Here is a 22,696-nt window from a genome sequence, read left to right on the forward strand (position 1 = left end):
ATCACATTTCTTTCACAGGCAAGAAATGTCTACCTCAGGAACAAAGAGATTGTCTTAACCTTTCCACTTCATTAGACTTTTTTCCTGATTTATTAGATCTATGTAGTAGCACTACTTTAATTATTTGGATTTATTAATTCTCAACAAGTATATCTTATGAATTATATTTGCTAGAATAAGATACAATTTTAGTGAAATTTCTTCATCTTTTATTTTATTAAATGATTATACTATAAAATTTTAATAGCGAAGTAGTTCACGAAGCATGCATTTTACCACCTGTATAACTTAACTGTAAAGAATATATGAAGAAAAAAAAGTAAATTGTCTGTTTCTGGAGTGCTAGAGTTTAATTATATTTTCCAATGCCTCTAGCTCATCTTTCCTTTGTAGTTCTCAAAGCTATTGTAACTTGGCAAGTATTTACGGTGTGATTACCGTGAGCAAGCTTCTTCTCAGAGGTTCAAAATCTTTGTACCCACATAGCAAATAAATAAAAGAATTTTTGCAAATTAATCTAACAACTCAGAGTTCATATTTGTAGGTTCCCAGTAAGCAAGACTGCTAGAAAGTCAACACACAATCAAAAGGTGTGCACTGGCTTCTCCTACTATTTTTGTTGTTGTTGTTTGTTTATGGTAACTTTCATCAAAAGTTCTATATGGATTTTAAGCTTGGTGTCATATTAATGAGTATGTAGTAATATTTACTTAATCCATCTTCCTTTCTCTAAAGCCATAGTCTCCAAGTAATTAAGATTTCTAGGCTTCACCTCAACCCATATTTCTGGGATAGTATCCTTACATGTTTATGTTTTAAAAGCTCCCTGCATTAAAAGCATCCAAGTACAGATCATTACATTAAAGGGTTTTCTCCATAGAACAGTGGTCTTCACCCCTTGACTACACAGTTCTAGGGAATTTTAAAAAATGCAAATGGCTTGGTTCCACCCAAGGCCAATTATATTATAATATCAGAGGTGTAGAAGATGCCTGAGATTTTGCGTAGAGTTTTTAAAAGAGCATTACAGATGACTTTTAAGGCAGAATGAGATTTGGTAACTATTGCACTAGCCTGTAACTTGTGGACAAGGGCTATGGCTTGATTTTCACCATCTACTACAGTGTCCTATACAAAGGCTTGGTAGATGAATGAAGGGCTAGGCGTGCCTTGCTGTATCTGCCAGTGCCTGCATGCCGGGTGACGCTGAGTTGCAGATTTAGTCATGTTGGTCTTCATTTTCTTAGCACAGGTGCAGCAGTGAACAGCAGTGAGAGTCTCCCTCCATCCTCGTCTGTCAATGACATCTCCTCCATGTCCACCGACCAGACCCTGGCATCTGACACCGACAGCAGCCTGGAAGCTTCGGCAGGACCCCTGGGTTGTTGCAGGTGACTAGCCGCCTGCCTGCGAAACCCAGCATTCTTCAGGAGATGATGCGATGGAACACACACACACATGCACACACATACACACACACACACGCACACACACAAACGTAGATACACAATGACAAGAAAATGCAAGGGAGAAAATCCAAGCCTAAAATCGAAATGAATCTTTCAGCCTGCCGCTTCTCCAGAGTGTGCACTGCAGCTAAGCCAAATGCACACTTACCTTCTAGCTGCTCTTGCTTTGGCCTTCCTCCCACAGTGCTTACCACAGAAAGCAAACCAAACACAATTAGAAAAGCCTTTCCATAAAGTGTAATTTTCAATGGCTTGTGCAAAACCAGACCTGTAACTGCCCTTTCAAATGGCATGACACAGTGTGCAGTGGCCCCATCCAGCATGTGTGTGTCTCTATCTTGCATCTACCTGCTCCTTTTGGCCCAGTCAGATGGATGTAGATACAGATCTGCATGTGTCTGTATTCAGACGGCACTATTTCCTTAGAGATGCTGCTGTCAGTGTCCTCAGGGCCCGACCAAGACATCACCCACTGGGGCACCATGTGGTCCATTTCATGTGATCTATTACTCTGACATAAATCCATCTGTAATATATTGCCAGTATATAAGCTCTTTAGTTTGTTAATTAATTAAGCTGTATGTCTTACAAGAAAAACATGTAAAGGGGGAAATATGGGGGGAATGAGCTCTCTCGGACCCTTGAAGATGTAGTGTCCAAATTTGAACTGATTAAATGGCACCTGTATACCAATTTGTAGACAGAACATATGTGATGCTTATGTACAGTGTGGGGGCGGGAGGGGTTAGCAGTTTCCAGGTACTAAATGGTTTAACCTTTAGAAGGAAGATAGGAATAGAAGCTGAGGGTCTTTTCTCTGACAGTGAGCAGGAGAAACTTAGGGGATAGTGTTACAGTGTGGAGGGGGACCTACCAAGGTCATTGCCCAGACAGTAGAGACCTGACATCCCTGTTTTAGAGAGTAGACCCCATTTGTCATTTACAAATTATGTGTCACGACTGGACAGAGAGTGGCAGGTGGTGAGGCAGGATAATTGTGTATGTATTTGATGGTAAGAATCCCTTCCTGGAACAGCAGAATTGCCTCTGCACGTCTTTAACAGAAAATGAGCCTGCCTAGACTATTTTCAGATTGTGCATTACATTTTCCATGACTGCTACTTCCCAGGTTTATACCCTGCCTGCCATAGTTTTATTTTGAGAAGGAATATTATTTTCCTCTTCTGGAATAAAAAAATTAATTACTTAAAAAACGAAAAAACAAAGCACAGGGTTATCCTCAGGTTAGCATATGAAAACATTTCTACAGACATTATTATTCCTCAGTGATTCCCCTGACTCCTCAATATGGCTAATGTTTCATGTTTATTTACTTATTTTCCTAAATTCGAACAATTCAAGAAGGGCTGATAATCTGGGTTTTGTAACTCAGTCGATGTGACAGCATTAACTGCCCACAGGTTACTGCTGCTAAATAGCTTTAGCAATGTAAGTCTGTTTTAAAAGCCATGAAGCATTTATGTCCGTGTTTAGCAAAATCACCTGAATTTAGCTCAAATTAAATGAAAGTGCTTTCCCAAGCACTTAGGAAGGCACTGTGGAACATCTTGGTTATATATAAGGTAACACCAGGGTGACTTCTGAGCAATAACGGGCCGGGTGGAAGCTCACCTTCACCCCTTCTCTCTGGTGGGGTACCCGGCACAGCTCTTTGCACTGTGGCTGCTGTGATGCTCACCACTGTGGCGATATTTCACCAGAAGAAGAGATGAAACACATGCCATGGATGGTTGTTGAATGTGCCATGACTGGCAAACAGAATCCCTTAAAAAATAGAGCAAACAAGAATGCCAGTGCTCTGAAAACTGCCTTAAATACAACAAGGGGGAAGCTGTGTCCCTTTATAAGCAATAGAATCACCCCCCACTATCCCCATGCGAGCAATGCTGCTGTTTATAGGATTGCTTCAAACAGTAGGATTCATGACAAGAGGTCATTTGTTTAAAATGGGGAGAAAATAAGCCCACTAGACTATGCAGCTTGTTCGTGGAATAAAAGTGGCCCTGTTTCTCTGTCTGGCTGCCATCCTTTTTGGTTAATATTGCAGACAACCTGATTTGAAAAATGCCTCCACATTCACCTGAGCTCTTACTTTTCTTTCTGTCAAACTTCTCCCCACCACTTTTTTTAAAGATTCTCTTTATCCCTTTTCTTTCCTTAACTCCTTTCTCTCTATTCTCTTGCTACACGTGTGGCCTCTCAACTCCCAGTTTTCCAGCATGTGTAATTTACATGCAGAGAGCAGGCAGCTGTTTGAAAGAAAGTGAGTCACAAGGGATATTTCATCAACCACAAAATGTCAAAAGAAAGAAGGAAATCTGCAGCCAGCACCTAAGAAGCTCTTAACAGTTAGACTGTCTCTCATGGGTGCAGAAGCGCTGGTTTTTCCCACTCAGATGAAAGCAGGTAGGAACTGGCAGCGCTCTCCTGCTCTTCTACCCTCCCCAGACTCTGCTAATCTGAGCTCTCCTGTCGAATGGAGCTGATGACCTTTAGCCTAAACTCTCTTGTGGACAAGAGAAAATGGAACAAATCCTTCAGACTGAAGTATCATGTGCAAATAGAGCTAAAGGTTTGGCTTCTTTACTGCCTACAGGATTAATTTCACTAGATTGTTAAAGCAAGACAGGTGATGGGAAAACAAAGAGAACCATCATTTTTAAAAGCCCACCTGTACCTTCATGATCTTGGGTCCACTTTATTTTAGTATCTTCAGGAGGTGATTCTGTTGTTATCAAAATCACAGAATATATTATGTTCTGCATTGAGTCTTCTTTTCTTAAACAAAACAAAACAAACATTTCCTATGTAGTCACTGTTACATCTAAAGGACTCCCTTGCATTTCAGACAAGGAAGTGTCAAGTTATGTGGATTATATCCTTGGGAAAAGTAAAGGTCCTGCCCGCGTGGGTTCATTGCGAAGTGTGAAATCGGCACTTGGCGAGGCCTCACCTCCTTCCTATGGTCCAGAATCACTTCCTATGGCCATTGGTTTTGCAGTGATTCTCAGTGAGATTTTTGTAGTATTTTGTAGAAGACATGGCTGTATGCCCATGTGCAGAAGGACCTAAATAGTTAGGAGAGTTTGGCAAAACCACCACCACTTTATTATTTGTATTTGTATTTTGTGGGTCAGTGTGTTCATTTTTAAAGACATACGTTGGCCTTATAGGCAAACTTCTTCTGGTGGACTAAGAACTGATAATAACCTTGTATCTTAAGGAATCTGATGACTGAGTTTTGTAGGAATGTATACCACAGGTGCACCAGGGCCCTGCCAATGCCCTCTAATTGCGGTAAACTGTTTAATTGAGGGCCAAGGAGCTGGAGAGCTTTTCTCAATCTGTTATCACTATCAGGAAATATTACCTAAGGATCCTGTGATAGCAGCTGCATGTTAAATCAGAAATGAGGCCTTGATGAATAAGTGAAATAGATGAGAATACATAAATCTGTTCATGACCTACTGGAGTAAAAAAAGCAATAAGCAAAACTGACTTAAATTTTAAATGTTCACTGCAAAATCCAAATGATACAAAATCTATTCAACTCTCAACATTTGAAAATCTAAGTATTGAAATCATTGCACTCTGTAAATAATGTCAGCAGATTTGCTGAAAAATTTGTCTTCTATAGCTCAGAGAAAGGAATAACATTGTCCCAGGAACCTTTGATACCAACCATTTTGGGTACGAAGAGGAATCCCCTTCCCCACTCACAACTCCCTGTGCATTTTGATTGTGAAAGTCCAACATTTTCCCACAGATATCATTAAAGCAAGCAGGTAAACTCCTTTCTGTAAAAACAACAAATAGTGACAATGTAAATAGTTGTATTTGTTATTTTCCATGTGACTGTAATTTAAGATTTTGTTACTTCTTCTGTCACTTAGTTCTTTCACTGTCTGAAATGGTTCATTTTGACCCATTTACTTGGTCACTCAAGCTGAAATAGAAGGCCTCTGTTTATATGTGGACTGCTGTGTATCTAACTTATATGTGGGACCAATGGCCAGTATATTCTAGAGGAAACAAGTCTCCCAACCCTTATTTATCATCAAACTGTTCACCACACCATGTCTATCTTGCCAGGAGAACTGACGTGCACCTGCCTGTTATTGTGCATGATCAGACCCTGGAGACTATCACCAACTAAGAGAATTGTCCTGTGTCAGTGTTTATTAAATGGATTTAAAGCACACGCACATTCACACACACCTCGCCCTTACAGCTCTAGGCTAACCCTGGAAGGCACAACTGTGCACATCCAGGAGCTCTGCAAGGTTTTAGTGGTAAGAGCAAAAAGTCAGCTAGATGGAATAAACGCAATCTTGGTGACGTTTAATAAGGATGTGACATTATTTAAAACATTTTGGTGTTCTTTCGCACTTGCTTTTTCATTTATATTCTGTTTGTTTTTCAATATGTCGACGGACTGAGGGGGCAATGGTGGAGAACTTTGGCTTTTTTGGGCTCTGTAGATGGGTACTGGGTCAATACAATGTGATTTCTGTTTCTTAATGAGTTATTACAAACCAGAGCAAATTGCTTCCCTTATCATAAAACCAAATGCAATCCAGTCTTTGTTGGACTTTGCCTATTGACACCGGTTGGTGTGTGGCTCCTTGTCTTGGGTCTCACGTCCCGACAGCGGCTCTGAAGCATCTTGCATGAGTCCATGAGTCCGTGGTGGGATCTGACTGTGCCAGGAATAAATAAGACATGAAGAGTGACCTACTTTCTCACTATGGGTAAAGAGTGTGTGATATGTATGTGACCATGTATAGGCTGTGTTTTCATTTGATACTGGTTTCTTCTAAAAATGACCTTCATTTCCCTCAGGGGATGCTAGTTGTATATCCGCAGTTCAGTAAGTCTCCTTTAAGGCATACAATCAGTGAAGAGGAAAAAATCATTTTCTGGGAGTGTTAGGTGAGTAGCACAGGGTTAAATATTCTAGGTTAATTTATCAGAATTCCTAATCAGTTTGAATATTACCCAAGAGAAAAGGTAAAATGTTTTTGTTTTTCATTTTTGGTTTTGGTTTTGGTTTACATGGTAGCCAACCTTAATATCTCAAACTCCTTGGTGCATTTTAAAAAATATATGATTTTGTGGCTTGTTAGGACACCAGTGAACCAGTGTTAATGTAGCTGGAAGTGTCTGAACATTTTTGAGGAGTGGCCCTTCTATTTCTGTAAATAAAACGTTTTTTAAACCTGTTAGCTATAGAAAATCTAGAATATAAACACAACTATTCTTTTGAGTTAACATAATTTATCCTTTTATTTATAAGGAGATTAGAAACCAAAACCCTTTTGTTATCTGTGGCATAGCTTCTATTTTAATTTAAACCACAGATCTTCTCTCTCTTAATAAAATGTTTTAAAATGGCCAAGTATAGGTACCTGAAAATACCCACAATATTAAAACAAGAAATTGCATTCCACAAAATTGCCTATGGAGTAAAAGTGTCAGAAGGAGTTATTGGGGCCTACTAGGTACCATAGAAGGGTCTTGAAAACTCTCTCTCATCTAATTAAGTAACCACCAACCTAGAAGGATGATTCTGTTTGTTCAGCAACTATAGTGGGTTGTACCCAAGGTAAAAATTTTTGACATTACCAAGTCATCAGAAGATGTTTTTGTACTTGGACTATTCCTTTTCTCCAGGTAGGCCTGGAAGATAATTGCAAGTAGTGAAACACACTGAAAATCTCAGCATCTCAGATCACTTCATGTAGGGAATCACTGTGTGGGCAAGTCATCTCTCTTAGCTCCTGACCCATTCCCATCTGCTTAACCTTTTAGACCAGTGTGTTCTATTTTAGTTCCTGAAAATAATCTTTAGAAATGTATATTTCTCAAATACATGAAATGTGATGATACATAAAAAAATGAGAGTCACATATCCCTTTGGAATTTCCCACCGTTTCTATGTCACCTATTTCTTTCTTTCATGCTTATCATGGTATAAAACCCAATGTAATACATCTGAAAGACAATTTAGAGCAGTCAAGTTTCACTCTATGGAGTGGTGGCTTCACTTCCTTCTCACTGAACTTCTGGTACTGTCCTTCCCTGATCTTGTCTGGAATCTTCCTGTTTACCCAATAGTCCAGATTGTTTGCAACTCAAAAGCAGGTGCACAATGTTGTTTATCTTACAAACGCTTCACACTCTGCTTAGAAAATACCTCATTCATTTTTTGCTTTCCATTAACACTTTTACATCCACTTGGGTAAAAATATTGTCTATGAGCAATTATACACAAAATCAGCTTTTATAACTCAAATGGTATTTTACACAGACTAAGGGAAGTAGTAATATTAAAGTATTTCTTTTATAAAAGGAAGACTTGCAAAAAGCGGTTGTTTCTTCCTTAATGTTAATATATTGCAAAATACTGGATTTGGTGCAAATCAAGCTCAAAGAGGATCACTCTAAATTTCTAACTTAATTTCTGAGCTACACTCTTAAGTAGTGCATTTATTCACTCCAAAAACATTTATTGAACATCTATCAATGTGTCCTAGGTAGGAGACAAATACAGCATAGTCCTTTTTCTCAGAAAAAGGTTTTAAAATCAGTTTTTTAAAAAAAAAAGAGTGGTTAAAGCAAAATATCTTTATCTCATTTATTTACTTTATTTTAAAGTAACAATGTGTTCAAATTAGTGGTGTGACTTGAATGAGTCCATTTTTATTATTCCCTTAAAGCAATGAAACTAAAAAAAAATCTCCTTTTAGTGTTATTTTGTCTACTTTTATGTAAGTACACTTAATGAGTATAAGAAAATTTTGGGTATCTCCCATGACATTAGAAATGTAACCATTTTTATAATTTATTTGTTAAAATAGCATGGAGATGAAAAGTATTAGTAAGGCCTGCATTAACTTAATGAGGAAATATATGTATACTCACTCTTGCTTTTTTAATTGAAAGGTAGACTACCTTTTGATATGTGGAGGGAAAATGAAAGTTCCTATAGCCATGATCCTCACCTGACCCCAATCTACTCGCTGATATAATTGGTCTACTCTGTTGTCTGCTTCCACACTCACAGGCAATAGCTATTATTGACCGAGTCACTATATAAAGAGCTCTCCCCAGTCCTCTGCCCTGAGGCAGAGACAAAGACAGATTGCCAGCACCTCAGAAGGCAGATGTGCTAACAGCACTCTACCTGCCACCATGAGAATAAAGCTTGGTATAAACCCTTTTATGCCTAACATTCCATTGTTGTTATTCGGTATCACTGAATCCAGAGTGAACTCACCCAGGGGCATTCCTCCTCAAGCAAGACAGTATGTTTTAATTAAGTGGCAATCTCTGGACAAAGGGAGAAATGTAATGACATATTTAGACTTTATTAATGACTTTTATGATATCTGTGTTCTAGAAAAAATAGATAAAACATTCACAGGCTGAAAGTAACAAAAATAGCATGGATGTTTCTTTTCTACATTACATAAAGTTTATTCTGATACATATTTCTTTTGAGAGCCATTGGCCCAGATGCTGAGCTTGTGGTTCATATTTTCTGTCTTCAAAATTTCCAAATCAGCAAATGACATCACGATGGATACTGGGGTCTCTGCAGTGATATTTGGATATGAAGCAAATCTCCAAAATTTGTTCAGTCTGTGGGTGAGAATTGGGCCCTAAAACAACTTAAGGTAGAATTTAGTCATCCATTATTTTCTATAAATAAGTCCAACTAAGAACATCCTGAATATCTGAACCAGAAATTTGACAATGAGTTCTGAATATTCACTCACTGTTTCATGCTACAAATACTGAATGAGCACCTGAATCTTTCATGGGCTGTTACAGGCATACACACTTGCGGTGAATTCAGAAGACCTTCGCACCTTTATATAATCTACATCTAATGGGGAAATGAGGAAGTGGAAGGCACTAACAGAACAAACAAAGCATGTTAGAAGGATCAACATGATGGGAGGTGCTATTTAGGCCAGGTGGTCAGGGCAGGCCTCTCAGAAGAGGTGGTGTTTGGGCAGAGACCCCAGTACAGTGCAGGAATAGGCCGTATCAGTATCTGAGGGAAAAGCAAATGCAAAGGCCTGGGAGTAAGAGCTTATTTGTGTATATAAGGAATGGCAGGGTTGTGAACAAAGAATGGAGAAGCGTGATAGTGAATGAAATGGAAGAGGTAGGCAGGGGTCAGAGCATGGCAAGATCTTGGGATTTTACTCTAAATATGGGAGAATGATGAACAGATTTGATAAGGGAAATGATATAATCTAAATTTTCTTTTTGGAAGGATCCCTCTGGCTGCTGAGTGGAGAGAGGAGGTTAGAAGAAAGAAAAGAATGGAAATGAAGTTTCTGTTGTAGGGTTTAACAGTAGCACAGAAAGATATAATGGGGCTTGGATGAGAAAGTGGAGGTGCTGGGAAGTGGCTGGGTTCACTTAAAAGGATGTATTGTGAATACAGAGTTGACAAGATTTGTAGATGTATTGGTAAGCAATATGAAAGAGATCGGGCATGACTCCAGATTTTTAAAAAACCTAAACCGTGGGGTAAATAATGGCACACTTGAGTGAGATGGTGAACAATGGGTTAGGAGCATATTTGGGAAGAAAATCATATTTGATCTGGGGCATGTCAGTTAGGGATGTTCATTAGATATCCAAGTGAAGTAGCAGGAGTATGTACAAGGCTGGGATAAAGGGAACAAGTTGAGCTGTAACATAAATCCGAGAGTAATCAGCTCCAAGTGTTATTTAGGACCATGAGACCGTATGAGACCACCAAGTGACTCAGTGTAGATAAAGAAGTCCAAAGAGAGAGGTACTTTTTGCAAAAACATGAGGGTATTCTAAGGAATGTCCAGTGAGGTAGAGGAAAACCCAGGAGAGTGTGCTCTCCTGGAAGCCAAGTAAACATGTTTCAGAAAATGTGGGAATCAGCAACTGGGATGATGTGACTAAAAGAAGAGGACTGAAGATTGACAATTGAACTTGATTTTGTGAAGGTCATTTCTGACCTTGACTAGAGCAGTAACTCTAGGTCTGAGCAGAAAAACATGGCTCCAGTGTGTTGAAGAGAATATGGGAGGTGAGGATTTAGAAACTGGTACATAAAATTCATGAGTTTTTTCTAAAAAGTGAAGCAGAAAAATGATGTTGAAATTAGACACAAATGTGAGGTGAATAAAGCGTTTTTAAAAATCTATTACAGCATGGGTATGTGTTGATGGGACTAATTTATAAAGAGAAAAATTCATAATGGGCTGTAGGATATGAGAAGAGCAGTTGGCCTGGTTGGTGCAGGAGGCACAATCATTGTAGCAGGAGGTGAGGTGGCCTGTATGGGACAGACGTAGGTAGTCTGGTAGACATGATGACGGAATGTAAGGATGTGATCTTCTGCTACTGTCTTTTTTCTCAGTAAAGACAGGCTATCAGTAACTGAATACATATAAACAAGGTTATCAGTTGAGAATGAGGAGTGGAAGGACTTACGGAGGTGTGAGAAGTGTGATTTGACTTTGGAAAGTGTGGAGGTTAAGTTACTGCACAGGGAGGAGAGCCGTGTGGGCCACACTTACACAGGAGCGAGACGATCAGCGTGACGGTCTTTGGCTTTCCAGTCGTACTTAGTTTCTTAGGTACAGGTTAGGAGTAAGCAGAAATTGGATCTAGCCAGAGTGGGCTTTTTTGTTTGTTTTGTTTTCTTCTCAGATGAGTACAGTGGTGAAAGAGAATATGAAGGATGAGAGAATGGGGACAAGAGAATAATTATGATGAAGAACTGCAGAAGCCACACTAGTTAAGGAGGGAATTGGAGGTACTTTGGGTGTATCCAAGGACGGTTGGGGTGATGTTGCTAAAAGGAGTGACCTAAAAGAGAAATAGGTGGTGATGAGAGATTGAAGTGGACATTTTGGTGCATAGGTGGTGATGAGAGATTGAAGTGGACATTTTGGTGCAATTATTGGTGTGACATGAGGTAAGGTGCAAGTGTCTGACATTCTAGCAGAAGGAGATCAAGGTTTTCAAGAAATGAATGGGTCAGGTTGTTGAGCAGCCAAGTTGGTGGATGGCGTATGAATCCTGGTGGGGGAAAAACAGTTGTTTAGTGGCTGAAATACCCAGTCATATGACATATACTTCCAAGGAAGTTATTAGGGAGAAAGGAATACCAAAGGTGTGGATGTAGCAGTCAAGAGCAAAGGCAGCACTGCCTCTCCTTCAGGCTAATGACACGCAGGTTGTGGGAAGGAAAAATCACCACCCTTGAGAGGGCTGCAGGGAGGTGAGCATGTGTCAGAGAAGAAAGTTTAGGGGAGGATGATGGAACTGTAAAATCTAGATGTTATAATGGAACAGGTGGAGGAGTGGAGAGGAGATCAGTGTGAAGTAAATGAAGTAATATGCTCAGCAGTTATGGGGATAAGCATACTAGAGAAGGCAGTGACACAGGAGTTAGGGCTATTTTGTCAAAAGGTAATGAAGGACGAGGGCATGTGGCAAAACCCTGGGGCTTACTTTGGGGTGGTATATCATGAGTTCTAATCAATCCTGAGGAGGCTGGGAGTGAGCATGTTGAGGGAACTGGGATGGATGACCCCAGAGCTAAGAGACAATTGTCCTCACAGCAAATAGTGCCACTTTGACTCCTTAGTCAAACAATTCAGTATTATCCTGTTACCTGTACTCTCCACTGACAGGTAACCCTCCCTGTTATATGGGTGGTCTCAATGGGTTTGGCCCTCCAGGGGCCATAATGGTTGCAGCCACATGGAATCCATAAATAATGTCATTTAGCCATGGACCTGAGCCACAAATGGTGCATTAAAAAGACTTTTCATCAGTTAGGCTTTCTAGTTAAATATCTACTGTAAGTTCAGTAGGTTTTGGATGCCTAGGGAACTGTTTTCCAAGTCACTTTGCAGTAAAAGGCCCTTAAGCTGGGTAGTCAATTCATTCCCCACTTGCTCAATTAAGAAGACCAGAAAGAGAATAATTCAGGAGACCTTTGGGAGCTGCTTTTTTTCTGTGGTTTGTGAATCCACACAAGGCAGGATGTATTAAGTTCTGGCTTGTTTCTTTGAAGGAAAGAGTGGAAGCCTCCCAGGTCCTTTCAGGTCTCATGGCGTGCATGAGATATTTTTCAGGATATTTTTAGGACCTTAACTGAATTAATAAAAGAAAAGAAATTCAGATGGACAAACTGCTCATGGATTGGAGGTCAAGATCACTGAAATCAATAATTAAAATTAATAAAAGCATCCCTCCTAATTCAAAGGCAAAATGTATTGCTAAATCTCTGGACTAGCATTCTATGGCATAATATGCCACATGTATGGTGGAGAGGGAGGGATTTAAGATAAGTATGAGACAATTCTGGTACCTTAAGAAGCTCCATTTATCAGTAGAGCTATCAGTGGAGCTGATACACAGCACCACCTTAATGGCGCATGTGTGGTAAGTCATTTTTATTTAACTGCAAAGCTCCCTAAAGTCTGTGCTAAAGGCAACTTTGCACATACTATTCCTGCATATGTAGGAGGCCCCTGCCCCAAACTGCCACCTGTCTGATAACTTCCTGTTCATCCTTCAGGATTCTGTCATAGTCACGGCTCTGCAGCCTTTCCCGGCCTTTTGGATCCCTTAGTTCCTTTCATAGAACATCAGCTAATGTGGTAGTCATTGTAAACTAGGAACCCCAGGGCACCTTGCCTAGTGCTGGCCTTCAGTAAACATTCACTACCGGGGAACGCGAGTCCACATGTGTTCACTGGTCATTCCCTCAGACACTTTCCATAGATTTTACTCAATACCTTTCATACCCAACACCTGCAGTGTCCACGTGACAGAGTGGATGTGGGGCTGCTACAGGTACTTCTGTGGGCCTTATTCTCAGGCCACAGGTGGAGCTGTGCCATCTCAGAGCAGAACGGCTTTGAGGTGCTGCCGCCTTGCCATCAGGCTCTTGAGAGTCTCTGGGAAAGGAACATAATGTACCCTCTGCTGGTGAGCATGTTACTCTTTCATTATTGGCCAAATTCTTGACGCCAAAACTGTATTATGTTTTCTAGAAGCTGGAACATGCTTCAATATAAGTAAATTTGGGGCTGATGGCTACCATTTATTGCTCTAGCCTTACTATACGAATGTGCTATTTGCTTCACTCATCTTATTCTTATTAAAAAACCTAATGGTAAGAGACGACATTATACTATTTTATAGAAAAAACAGATTAAGCCTTACAAACATTATGTAACTCAAGTTCTTATAGCTACAAAGTGACACAGCTGTGACTTGAATCCACGTCTCTGATTCCAAAAGCTCACGCATATCCTTTCAATGATGTTACTCTAAGCAAGTATAGCTCTGCAATGTAAGGGACACTGGGTGGTTTGTGGCCAGCATCACAGTCTTAAATAGGCTCTTAAATTTGCAAGGTGAGATAAATATGTAGTGATTTAATCCACCCTACTTGGGAATGATCTAATTTTTTAAAAGGTGGGCTCTGCTTGTGAATAAATAAAAATAGATGGGAATGACATTATTTAAATTCCACTTGGGCTTTTTCATCATTTCATAATAAAATTACATATGAAAATTACATTAAAAAATATGGACTTCAGCTGACCTAACATCACAGTCAATTCCACTTCAGGTGTTCTCTAATAGACCCCTACCCAAATACTGTGACTAGTGAAACCAGTCTTGTAGGCTCAACACTTGAAAGCAAATCCTCTTTTCCTGAACTCATAATTTAAGAATCATTATAGTTACCTAAATAGTTTTAAAGACGTGTGTATAGGATGTAGCAAAGGACTCTTGATACCACCTACCTTTTTCTAATTTATCATTATGTTGATTTGCAATGGATATTTTTAGGACCTTAACTGAATTAATAAAAGAAAAGAAATTCAGATGGACAAACTGCTCATGGATTGGAGGTCAAGATCACTGAAATCAATAATTAAAATTAATAAAAGCATCCCTCCTAATTCAAAGGCAAAATGTATTGCTAAATCTCTGGACTAGCATTCTATGGCATAATATGCCACATGTATGGTGGAGAGGGAGGGATTTAAGATAAGTATGAGACAATTCTGGTACCTTAAGAAGCTCCATTTATCAGTAGAGCTATCAGTGGAGCTAAGTGCCACACTGGGGTAGTCACATTAAATACCATTTTTCAGTAGTACAACATCCCTACTTTGTGGGCATTATTGGCTCCACTTTACAGATGATGAAACTGAGATCAGAGAGGCTAAGTGATGTCTCATTGCTACACATCTTGGCTGAGGCATGTTGAGATGCATATCCAGCTCTGTTTGGCTCTTAGTTTCTTGCTATTTCCATTCTACTGTGCTGCCTCCTACAACAATTATTATCTGCTGAAGAAAATAATAAGATGTGGGAAAGGCTAAAAAAGATACATGCAAACTGGGATCAGAAAAGGTGATTGTGCATTGAGATATGCACAGCGGAGATGACTTTTGATTTGGCTCTTAAAAAATGGTGGTTGCAGGGGAGAGGATTAAAGATGGCAGCATGGAGGTGAGACAGAGAACTTGTCTCAAAACCACACATAATATGAAAATATAACAAATACACCAAATTCTGAAAGAGCAACAGGCTGCAGCAGACTGTCTACACTTGGGGAAACCAGCAGACTCCAAGAAGGGACTAGTGGTTACCAAAGGGGAGAGATGGGGGAGGGCAGGTGAGGAGGGAGGGAGAAGGGGATTGTGGGGTATCATGATTGGTGCACATGGTGTGTGTGGGGTCACAGGGAAGACAGTGTAGCTCAGAGAAGACAACAGGGACTCTGTGGCGTCTTACTGCACTGATGGACAGTGACTGCAATGGGATACGGGTGGGGGGGGGAACTCAATAATAAGGGTGAATGTAGTAACCACATTGTTTTTCTTGTGAAACCTTCATGAGAGTGTATATCAATGATAACTTAATTTAAAAAAAGAAAAAGAAACATACTTGGACTGAGGCATATAAAATAAATGATAAATATTAAAAGAAAGAAAACTAGGGAAAGACATACTGAGATCAAACTTGCCCACTGGTTTGAGTTTCCTATAGTATATCCGGTAAAAGAGTGTGGTTAAAAAACTGGAAAGAGAAAAGAGAGCTGCAAATAAAGAAGGTGTTGCTGTATAGGTCATGGCTGAGCTCAAAGGACCACGGAAACTAGTTCAGTGGAAGGATATGAACAAAAACAGGGCAGGGACAAGGATGACTGCTGTATGGACCACTCTCTCCCTTGAAAATAAATAAATATACACAGAGAACCTGCAACCAACACAATCCTATAATTCAAGTAGCCTTTATTTCCGGATATGTCTTTTAGTTCTCATGTGAGAAAGATGTATTTGCCTGGCTTCTCAAAAATCATTGCCTGATTGAAATATGAAGAATTGTTCTTCCCAAACTCTAGCTCCAGAGAGCCCTGGGCATTTCTAGAAAGTTCCCATTACTGATGTTCACAAATATGTTAAAATTGGATCTTTAAGCATTCATGTTTTAAAATTAATTGTGAATGGGTATGTTTTCAACAGAGAAGAGGGCAATATTGTAAAAACTGGAAGTAAAGTGATTTGTTTCTTGTAAACTTGTTACCTCCTCTGGTGCCCTCCAGCACCTCCCTCTTGCTGCAAATTGCCCTTGCCAGCTGCCTCCTAGAGAGAGTCCCAAGTAACAGCAGAACAGTCAGCCTGAGAGAGGAGAAATACTGCCCTACGGCAACCCTCTAGCAGCTTAACTGAGGGACACAGCGGTGCCGTCACTGCCATGTGGCTGTTGGGGGTGGGGTGGGGTGCCGGGTGGAGAACGGGTGTTCATGCAGGCACAATTTAGCAAGCAGTGTTTCTCACCTTCCAAATAGCAGGAAGAATTTCTTTTGTAACTATCTAACAGTTACAGTCAGTCGAGAAGGTCCGAATAATTCAAGGCATGACTAGTTAGATGCTTTTCTTTACCGTCTTTCCCTCCTGAGGTGCATCCTGCTGAGCAGACAGACATGCATAGGTGGAACTGGCAAGGCAGACAATGGGGCTCGAGAAGGGGACTTTTTTACAGGGTCCAAAATTTCCTGTCTCAGGTCTTCTCACAAGGAACACTGAGCAGTGTCGAGGGAAGAATTTGAGAAGCAGTTCAAAGAGACCTGGTGATTCTACTGTATTTTATAAAATTCTTGACATTTCTCTTTTTGGTCATGGTAAAGGACTATTGGCACAAACAGCACAGCCACAAAGTATTCTTTTGATTTTAATAACTCATCTTATATATATTTATATATATTTATATATCTGCTTATCTTCATTTCCTCAGCAAAAGGGGAAATAAAAATATTGATCTATAAAATAAGCTGATGATAGATAACACAATGCCAAAAATAGCTTATGTTAAGTGCAAGGGGTGAAGCTTGAAAGCAAGCTAAATTGCAACAACATATTGATTTAACATTTTAAATACAAGGCTTGCAATAAAATAATTCTTGAGATATGCTAATTTTTAGTTTACTTTTTTAAAAACTACTCTATATACACATATCCAGTTGTAACACTTGACAGTAGCATCATGGGCATGAGAATATAACTTTGGTACACACTGCAGAAATGGATGGTTAATGTCTGTAAATGATATTCCTTCACAGGGAGAGCACTGTACGGCCAGGTGACCAGCCACCTGGTCCCATTTAATATTTCCACCAGAACCCCCCGAGCCCTTCCCAGATCCATGGGAGACCGCGGGCTGAAGCAGGCTCACTGGATCCATATCGTGTTTCCCCTCTCGGTTCTTCGGGGTTCCACTGTCAGCTCCCCAAACGTAGAAAAAAACTGCTCCATTTCTTTCTGAAGCATGTCATTCCTTTTCTCTGCATCTTCTTTTGCTCGCTCGGCATTTCGCATCTTGATTTCTATCATCGTGAACTTCTTCCTTTCCTGATCTAGTTCATCGTGGAGGCTCATCATCTCTGTTTCCAAAGTCAAGTTTCGCTGTTCTAAGCTACAAAGGGTGAGGGAGGAGAAAGAGATAAAGTGATTTTATTCACTTGAAATGTGAGAGGAACTCAAATATTTTGTGAAGGCTGTCGCTGCAATGCTTAGGAAATTGGGATGAGCCCTTTTAGATTGGTGAAGCAAGGTTCAGTGATTGAAAAGGTGCTTTTTGTTGTTTTGTTTTGTTTACTATTTGTTAAAACAGTATAGTATCATTTTAACCAGAAGACCCCAGCACCTCCTTTGGGAAAACTTAGTTATCATTTGAGAGTGATTGAATGAATGTCAGCACAGAGACCTGGAGGCCGATGTCAGGTATCACAGATGGCAGATGCCGGAGGCAGGCCAGGCTGCACGGCTTCCTGGGGTCATTAAACGTGAAGTGAGATGTACTAAAAGAACGGAAAAAGTGTGATAACGTCAAAAGGAAAAGAGGGCAATTACATTTTCTTTCTATCAAAGGAAAAATAATGATAGTGAAAATATCGTTGTTAGATAGTGTAAGTCTCATACCAGGAAGTTACTAATTAAAATTTAAATGCTATAATGTTACTGATCTCTGAAAAAAAGACATTTAGCAAAAAAGTATTTTTACAATTAAAGATGACTATTCCTTAATGATGAAAGGACCAATTCATCAGGGAGATATAAACAATTTTGAACTTTCATGCACCTAGTGGAAAAGCTGGAAATTATACAAGGTAAAAATATAATAGAATTATAAGGAGAAATGGATAAATCCATGATATATTAGATTTTCTTTCTCAGAAATTGTAGATCTGATAAAAATTAGGAAAAATGTAAAAGATTTGGACAACTTTATTAACAGATTTGATCTATTAGTTATATATAGAATCCCAAACCAATAAGAGCATAATTAATTTTTACTAGACCAATTAATTGATATCATACAACTGGATTTTTCTGACCACACTATAATAAAGTTAGAAACTATTTAGAGGAAGAAAGTACACCAAACTCTCATGTTTAAAAACTAAAAAACATATATGTCAGTGATAGATATTAAAGTAAAATCTTTTCTATCATCTGCATCATCTGTCATCTATGTATCTATCTAACCTCAATATTTGTGGGGTGGAGTTAAAAAGGAATTGAAAGAGAAATGTAACTTTAATAGGAATGATCAAAAATTACCTAAAACAATTACCCTTGTATTTCTGTGGCTTGGGCACATAGCAGGACCTCTGCCCTCCCTTACTGCCACCCTGTCCCTCTACCTGTCAGATGGTGGGAACGCTACAGAGAAAGCATCCACTGAGATGGTGCTCTAGTGGAAAGGTCTCTTATTTTTATCAAGGTCTCTGAAAGGCACCATAGATCGCAGAACATAAACATATCACCAGTGTTCTCATAAATGGCTACATCTGTAGCCATACAGGATAACTTTTTCCTCTCCTAATGCAGGTTTAAAGCATTAACTCTTGCTTCCCAGTGCTAAGTGCTAATTTATCATCAGGCATTGGCAGAAAATCAGAGTTCTGATAGCCAATGATTCCAAAAACTGCATCCAGAAATAAGAGTAACTTTATATGATAATAATGCTGTTTTTCTTATTTAAAGCTTCTGTTAGTCAGCATTATATAGAAAAATTCAAGTTTCTGTTCAGCCAAGTTTTCAATATAACATTTAAGTAGCATTTTAGTTTAAATTAACCACAGCTCTTGAAAATACATATTTTCTGGCCTGATAATTGATATATAGATGGGACACATTTTAAAATAAAGTCTTATATATTAAAAAGAAACCATGTGAGATTTGGACCATGGAAGCAGCATGAAGTAAAGGCTGATGTTCACACTGTGAGGCTCTGAGGACGCGGTGCAAGAGGACAGTCACCCAGCCACATGGACAGAGACTGGCACTGAGACCACCAGAGGGACCATGGCACACTGAGCCAAGCCTTGGGGTCTCCTGACTTTGGAGTACAGTGTTCTTTTCCCTACACTATGCTGAAAGGAGAACATAAAAATAATCAGTTTTGTAATCTCTATAACCACAGTGAAAATGCAAGGGTGGTGACCTTCAGTTTTCCTGTACAAGGTTCTATTTGTGGGTCCCGGACTCCATCCTCTGTATTCCTGCCTGTCCAGTCCATGGGACATTTGAAATTCAGAGGCACTTCGAACACAGGTCCCTCAGCTAATGCCCTATGTCTTGCCTGAGTTACTTCCCTAGAGGAGTTGTTGAGCAAACTTTACCTTGGTCATTGAGTGAGAAGATGGAAACTGATATAAATTAGGTGTTAGCATAGTTGCTTTCTTATAAATCAGAGTTTTTGCTCCCCATTGAGGTAACAATTGCCCTTGTCCATTTGAATACACTTCATGTCATCACTTTCCTCAACAACCTCCATAGATTTCAACCTCAGAGTAAAAGCCAAAGACTGAACATGATCCTGAGCACACCTGGGCTGTTGGGGCTCTGAGTGCCTCACCCAGCCCATCACACGGCGTCAGCCTTGGCCTTTCCCCCCAGGCATCTGCACAGCTTTCTCTAGAACTTCCTAAAAGGCTCTATACTTAAAGTTGCCCCTCACCAACACTTCATACCCCTCTTCCCTGCTTTAGCCTTCTATTTAGCATTGGATCATTTTGCTTGTTTATCTGACTCCTCAAGGAGAATGGAAGCATGTTTCTGAGAGCTGAGTTTTTATCTGTTTTATTCACTGCTGACCCTCAGGGCCTGGAACTGAGCCTGGCAGATAGCAGGCACTCTCTCAACATTCAATGATCAAAAGAATGAAAAATGAAGACCTGCTTACTTCTGCAACTTTTTAAAAACCCTCATTTCATCCTCATCCTGTCAGTTTAAACAAGCTCCTTATTCTCCATTGGTCCCAACTCCCCTCTTTCCAGCCTTCTAACATTTAATCATAACAAGAGAGAGCATTATTGAGCACTATTCTGTGTCAGGGGTGATGCTCAGTGATTTATTATGTGCCTTTGAGGTAAACACTACTAGTAGTTAAGTTTCCATGCTAAGAAACAGGCTCATGGAGATGAAGCGCACTTTCCCAAAGCCCCACAAGTACCAAACGGGAAGCCAGCACATGAATGCGGGTCTGTAGCCCTGGAACCAGCATCCTAAAACCTCTGTGTACGCCTATCTGCCGGAGGAGGCTATCGCACCCCCTCTGGCAGTTATGAGCCCCCGATTTTCCTCACCTTTTTATCCTGGACTCGTACTCTATCTTCTGCTTGGTCATTTCCTGCTTCAGGCTGGAAACCAAGCTGTGCAGGGCGCTGTGGCTGCTGGCGGTGCCCACGAATGTCTCACTGTTGTCGCTGCTGCTGGCGGCTCGGCTGCTGCGGCCTCCCACACTCCTCCGGTCACTTTTGTTTTCATAGTCCCCAGGGTGGGAAAGGTCATCCTGTGGGGGCCCATCCAGGACAGGGTCCTCAAAGTTCCCACCATAAAAGTCTTGCTCCGGGCAGGTGGTAGTGGAGGAGCGACAGGAGTTGGAGTTCTCAGGGAGGGAGATTTCACAAGAGGACGTGGACCAGGTGGCGCTGTCCACACTCTGCTTGTCATCAAGGTTCACCATGGGGAACTGCTGGTGCACGTTGTCGTAGGTGGACAGCCTGTTGTGCTGGCCTGACTCTCCCGCTTGTTCTTTCTGCTTGTTATCCCTCAGGGTCACATAGCCATTGGGCAGCCAGCTCATGCTGCGACCGTTCATGGGGTTCGCAAGGGTGTCTGTGTTCAAAATACCCATCCGCACCGTTCCGTTCTGTACACTGTGGGTACCCATTTTGGTGCCAGACCCTTTCAGGGAAGAGGTCCTTCTAGCCTGTAAACTCCCATTGGGGGTGGTCTGGGTTTTCTCAAGACCTTCTGCATTACTGCTGCTGAAGGACCCATTGGTGACTATCCCACTGCCTTTATTGAAGGCGGGATTCTTTTTGACCGTGAGCGGGGGGCTCCTAGAGACGTCCAGCTTGTGAATGCTGCCCCTGGGGCTGTTAGTTTTGCTGCCCGATAGAGATGTGGGGGATCCGTTATCCATGCTGCTTCTCTGGGGAGACTCGGACTTGTCCCAAGAGCACTGCCTGCTAGGACTGTCCTTGGTGTTATTGTTCTCCTTATTCTGCAGCTGACCCACCATGGCTTTCTTCTGAATTTCATTGTTGTTGCTTATTCCATCTTGCGGCTTGTTTTGCAGTTCTGCGTCTTTGGGGAAGAGGTGATCATGTTTGCTAATCATCATTGACATCAACTGCTGGACCACCACAGTGCCTGGAATTGCATAGAAATCAAAGTAGTGTGAGTCAAGTAGTTTTTATTAATTTCCCATTTTGAAAGTAACTCTTAAAGAATCACATTCAGGCAAACGTTCAGCATTATTGTTAGCAATGTCAAACTATATTCTTAATGATGATAATAGCAAGAGAAGCTAAAATTTCTTTAGCATTTGCTATGGGCCATGAACTGTACCAAGCACTTTACTGTTGTTAGTTTAGTTTGATTTTAATACAAATCTATGAATCAGTAGTTCTTATCAGTGTATTGCAAACGTGCAGTAACTTATTCAAAGCTCAAGTTAAAGCTACTAAGGAGGAGACAGACTCAGGGCTTGAACCCAGCGTTGGCTAGTTCCAAAGACTGGGATCTTAATTATTACACAACATTTCTTGCACATTGACATTTAATTATGAGAAATTCTTTCTAAGAGGAGATTCACTGTGGTGTCTTATCTGATAATTGCCTCACACCATCAAGGCATTTTAGTGGCATCTTTTGGTGAAACCCCATACAATCTCTAGTAGATAAATGGTCTGTCTTTCTAAGTAGTTTCATATGATTTTTGTTCACTATTCAAAAATTTCAGGGCATTTTAAGTGACATCAGCCAGAATGATGTAATAAGGACTTCTAAAAAGTCCTCTCCTCCATAAAAGCAATTGACAAAATTTTCTGCATCAGTTTGTTGCAATATGGAAAGTGTTTCTCAAGAAAAATTGTTGACTACCAGTAAGAACAGCAAGCTCTATGGTGTTTTAACTTTCACTGTTCCCATCCTCCTCTCCCTAGTTTTGCAGTAGCCTTGAAAACCAACAGCCCACAATCACAGTTGGAATCAGCAACCTGGCAGACCCTGGAATGGGCCAAACAATGTCAGAACTCCTTAGAGCTCCATTCCCAAAGAATTATCATTGACCTGTCTGCTGGTTCCCCAGAA

The 22,696-nt window shown here is 40.4% G+C and overlaps 2 protein-coding genes across 23 annotated transcripts in view; one reads left to right on the plus strand and one right to left on the minus strand.

Moving 5' to 3' along the window:
- The window catches only part of MAPK10 (mitogen-activated protein kinase 10), a 321,575-nt gene extending 310,478 nt beyond the window's left edge, over positions 1-11,097 (plus strand). For 4 of the 8 annotated variants that reach the window (XM_073237344.1, XM_073237348.1, XM_073237347.1 and 1 more), the window contains exon 14: positions 1,253-11,095. In XM_073237344.1, the coding sequence (XP_073093445.1) occupies positions 1,253-1,395 (143 nt within the window). In that variant the 3' untranslated portion in view covers positions 1,396-11,095. Of the gene's footprint in view, positions 1-1,247 lie in introns of all 8 variants that reach the window. The other 4 variants (XM_073237345.1, XM_037021184.2, XM_037021186.2 and 1 more) reach the window with 3 other exon arrangements.
- Positions 11,098-16,743: 5,646 nt separating this feature from the next.
- ARHGAP24 (Rho GTPase activating protein 24) overlaps positions 16,744-22,696 on the minus strand; it is a 504,620-nt gene continuing 498,667 nt past the window's right edge. For all 15 annotated transcript variants that reach the window (XM_037021162.2, XM_037021163.2, XM_073237336.1 and 12 more), the window contains 2 exons: positions 20,683-21,754; positions 16,744-17,504 (listed from right to left, as the gene is read on the minus strand). In XM_037021162.2, the coding sequence (XP_036877057.2) occupies positions 17,261-17,504; positions 20,683-21,754 (1,316 nt within the window). In that variant the 3' untranslated portion in view covers positions 16,744-17,260. The remainder of the gene's footprint in view (positions 17,505-20,682; positions 21,755-22,696) is intronic.

This window comes from Manis javanica, chromosome 5 (assembly GCF_040802235.1).
Source record: "Manis javanica isolate MJ-LG chromosome 5, MJ_LKY, whole genome shotgun sequence".
NCBI classification, from domain to species: Eukaryota; Metazoa; Chordata; class Mammalia; order Pholidota; family Manidae; genus Manis; species Manis javanica.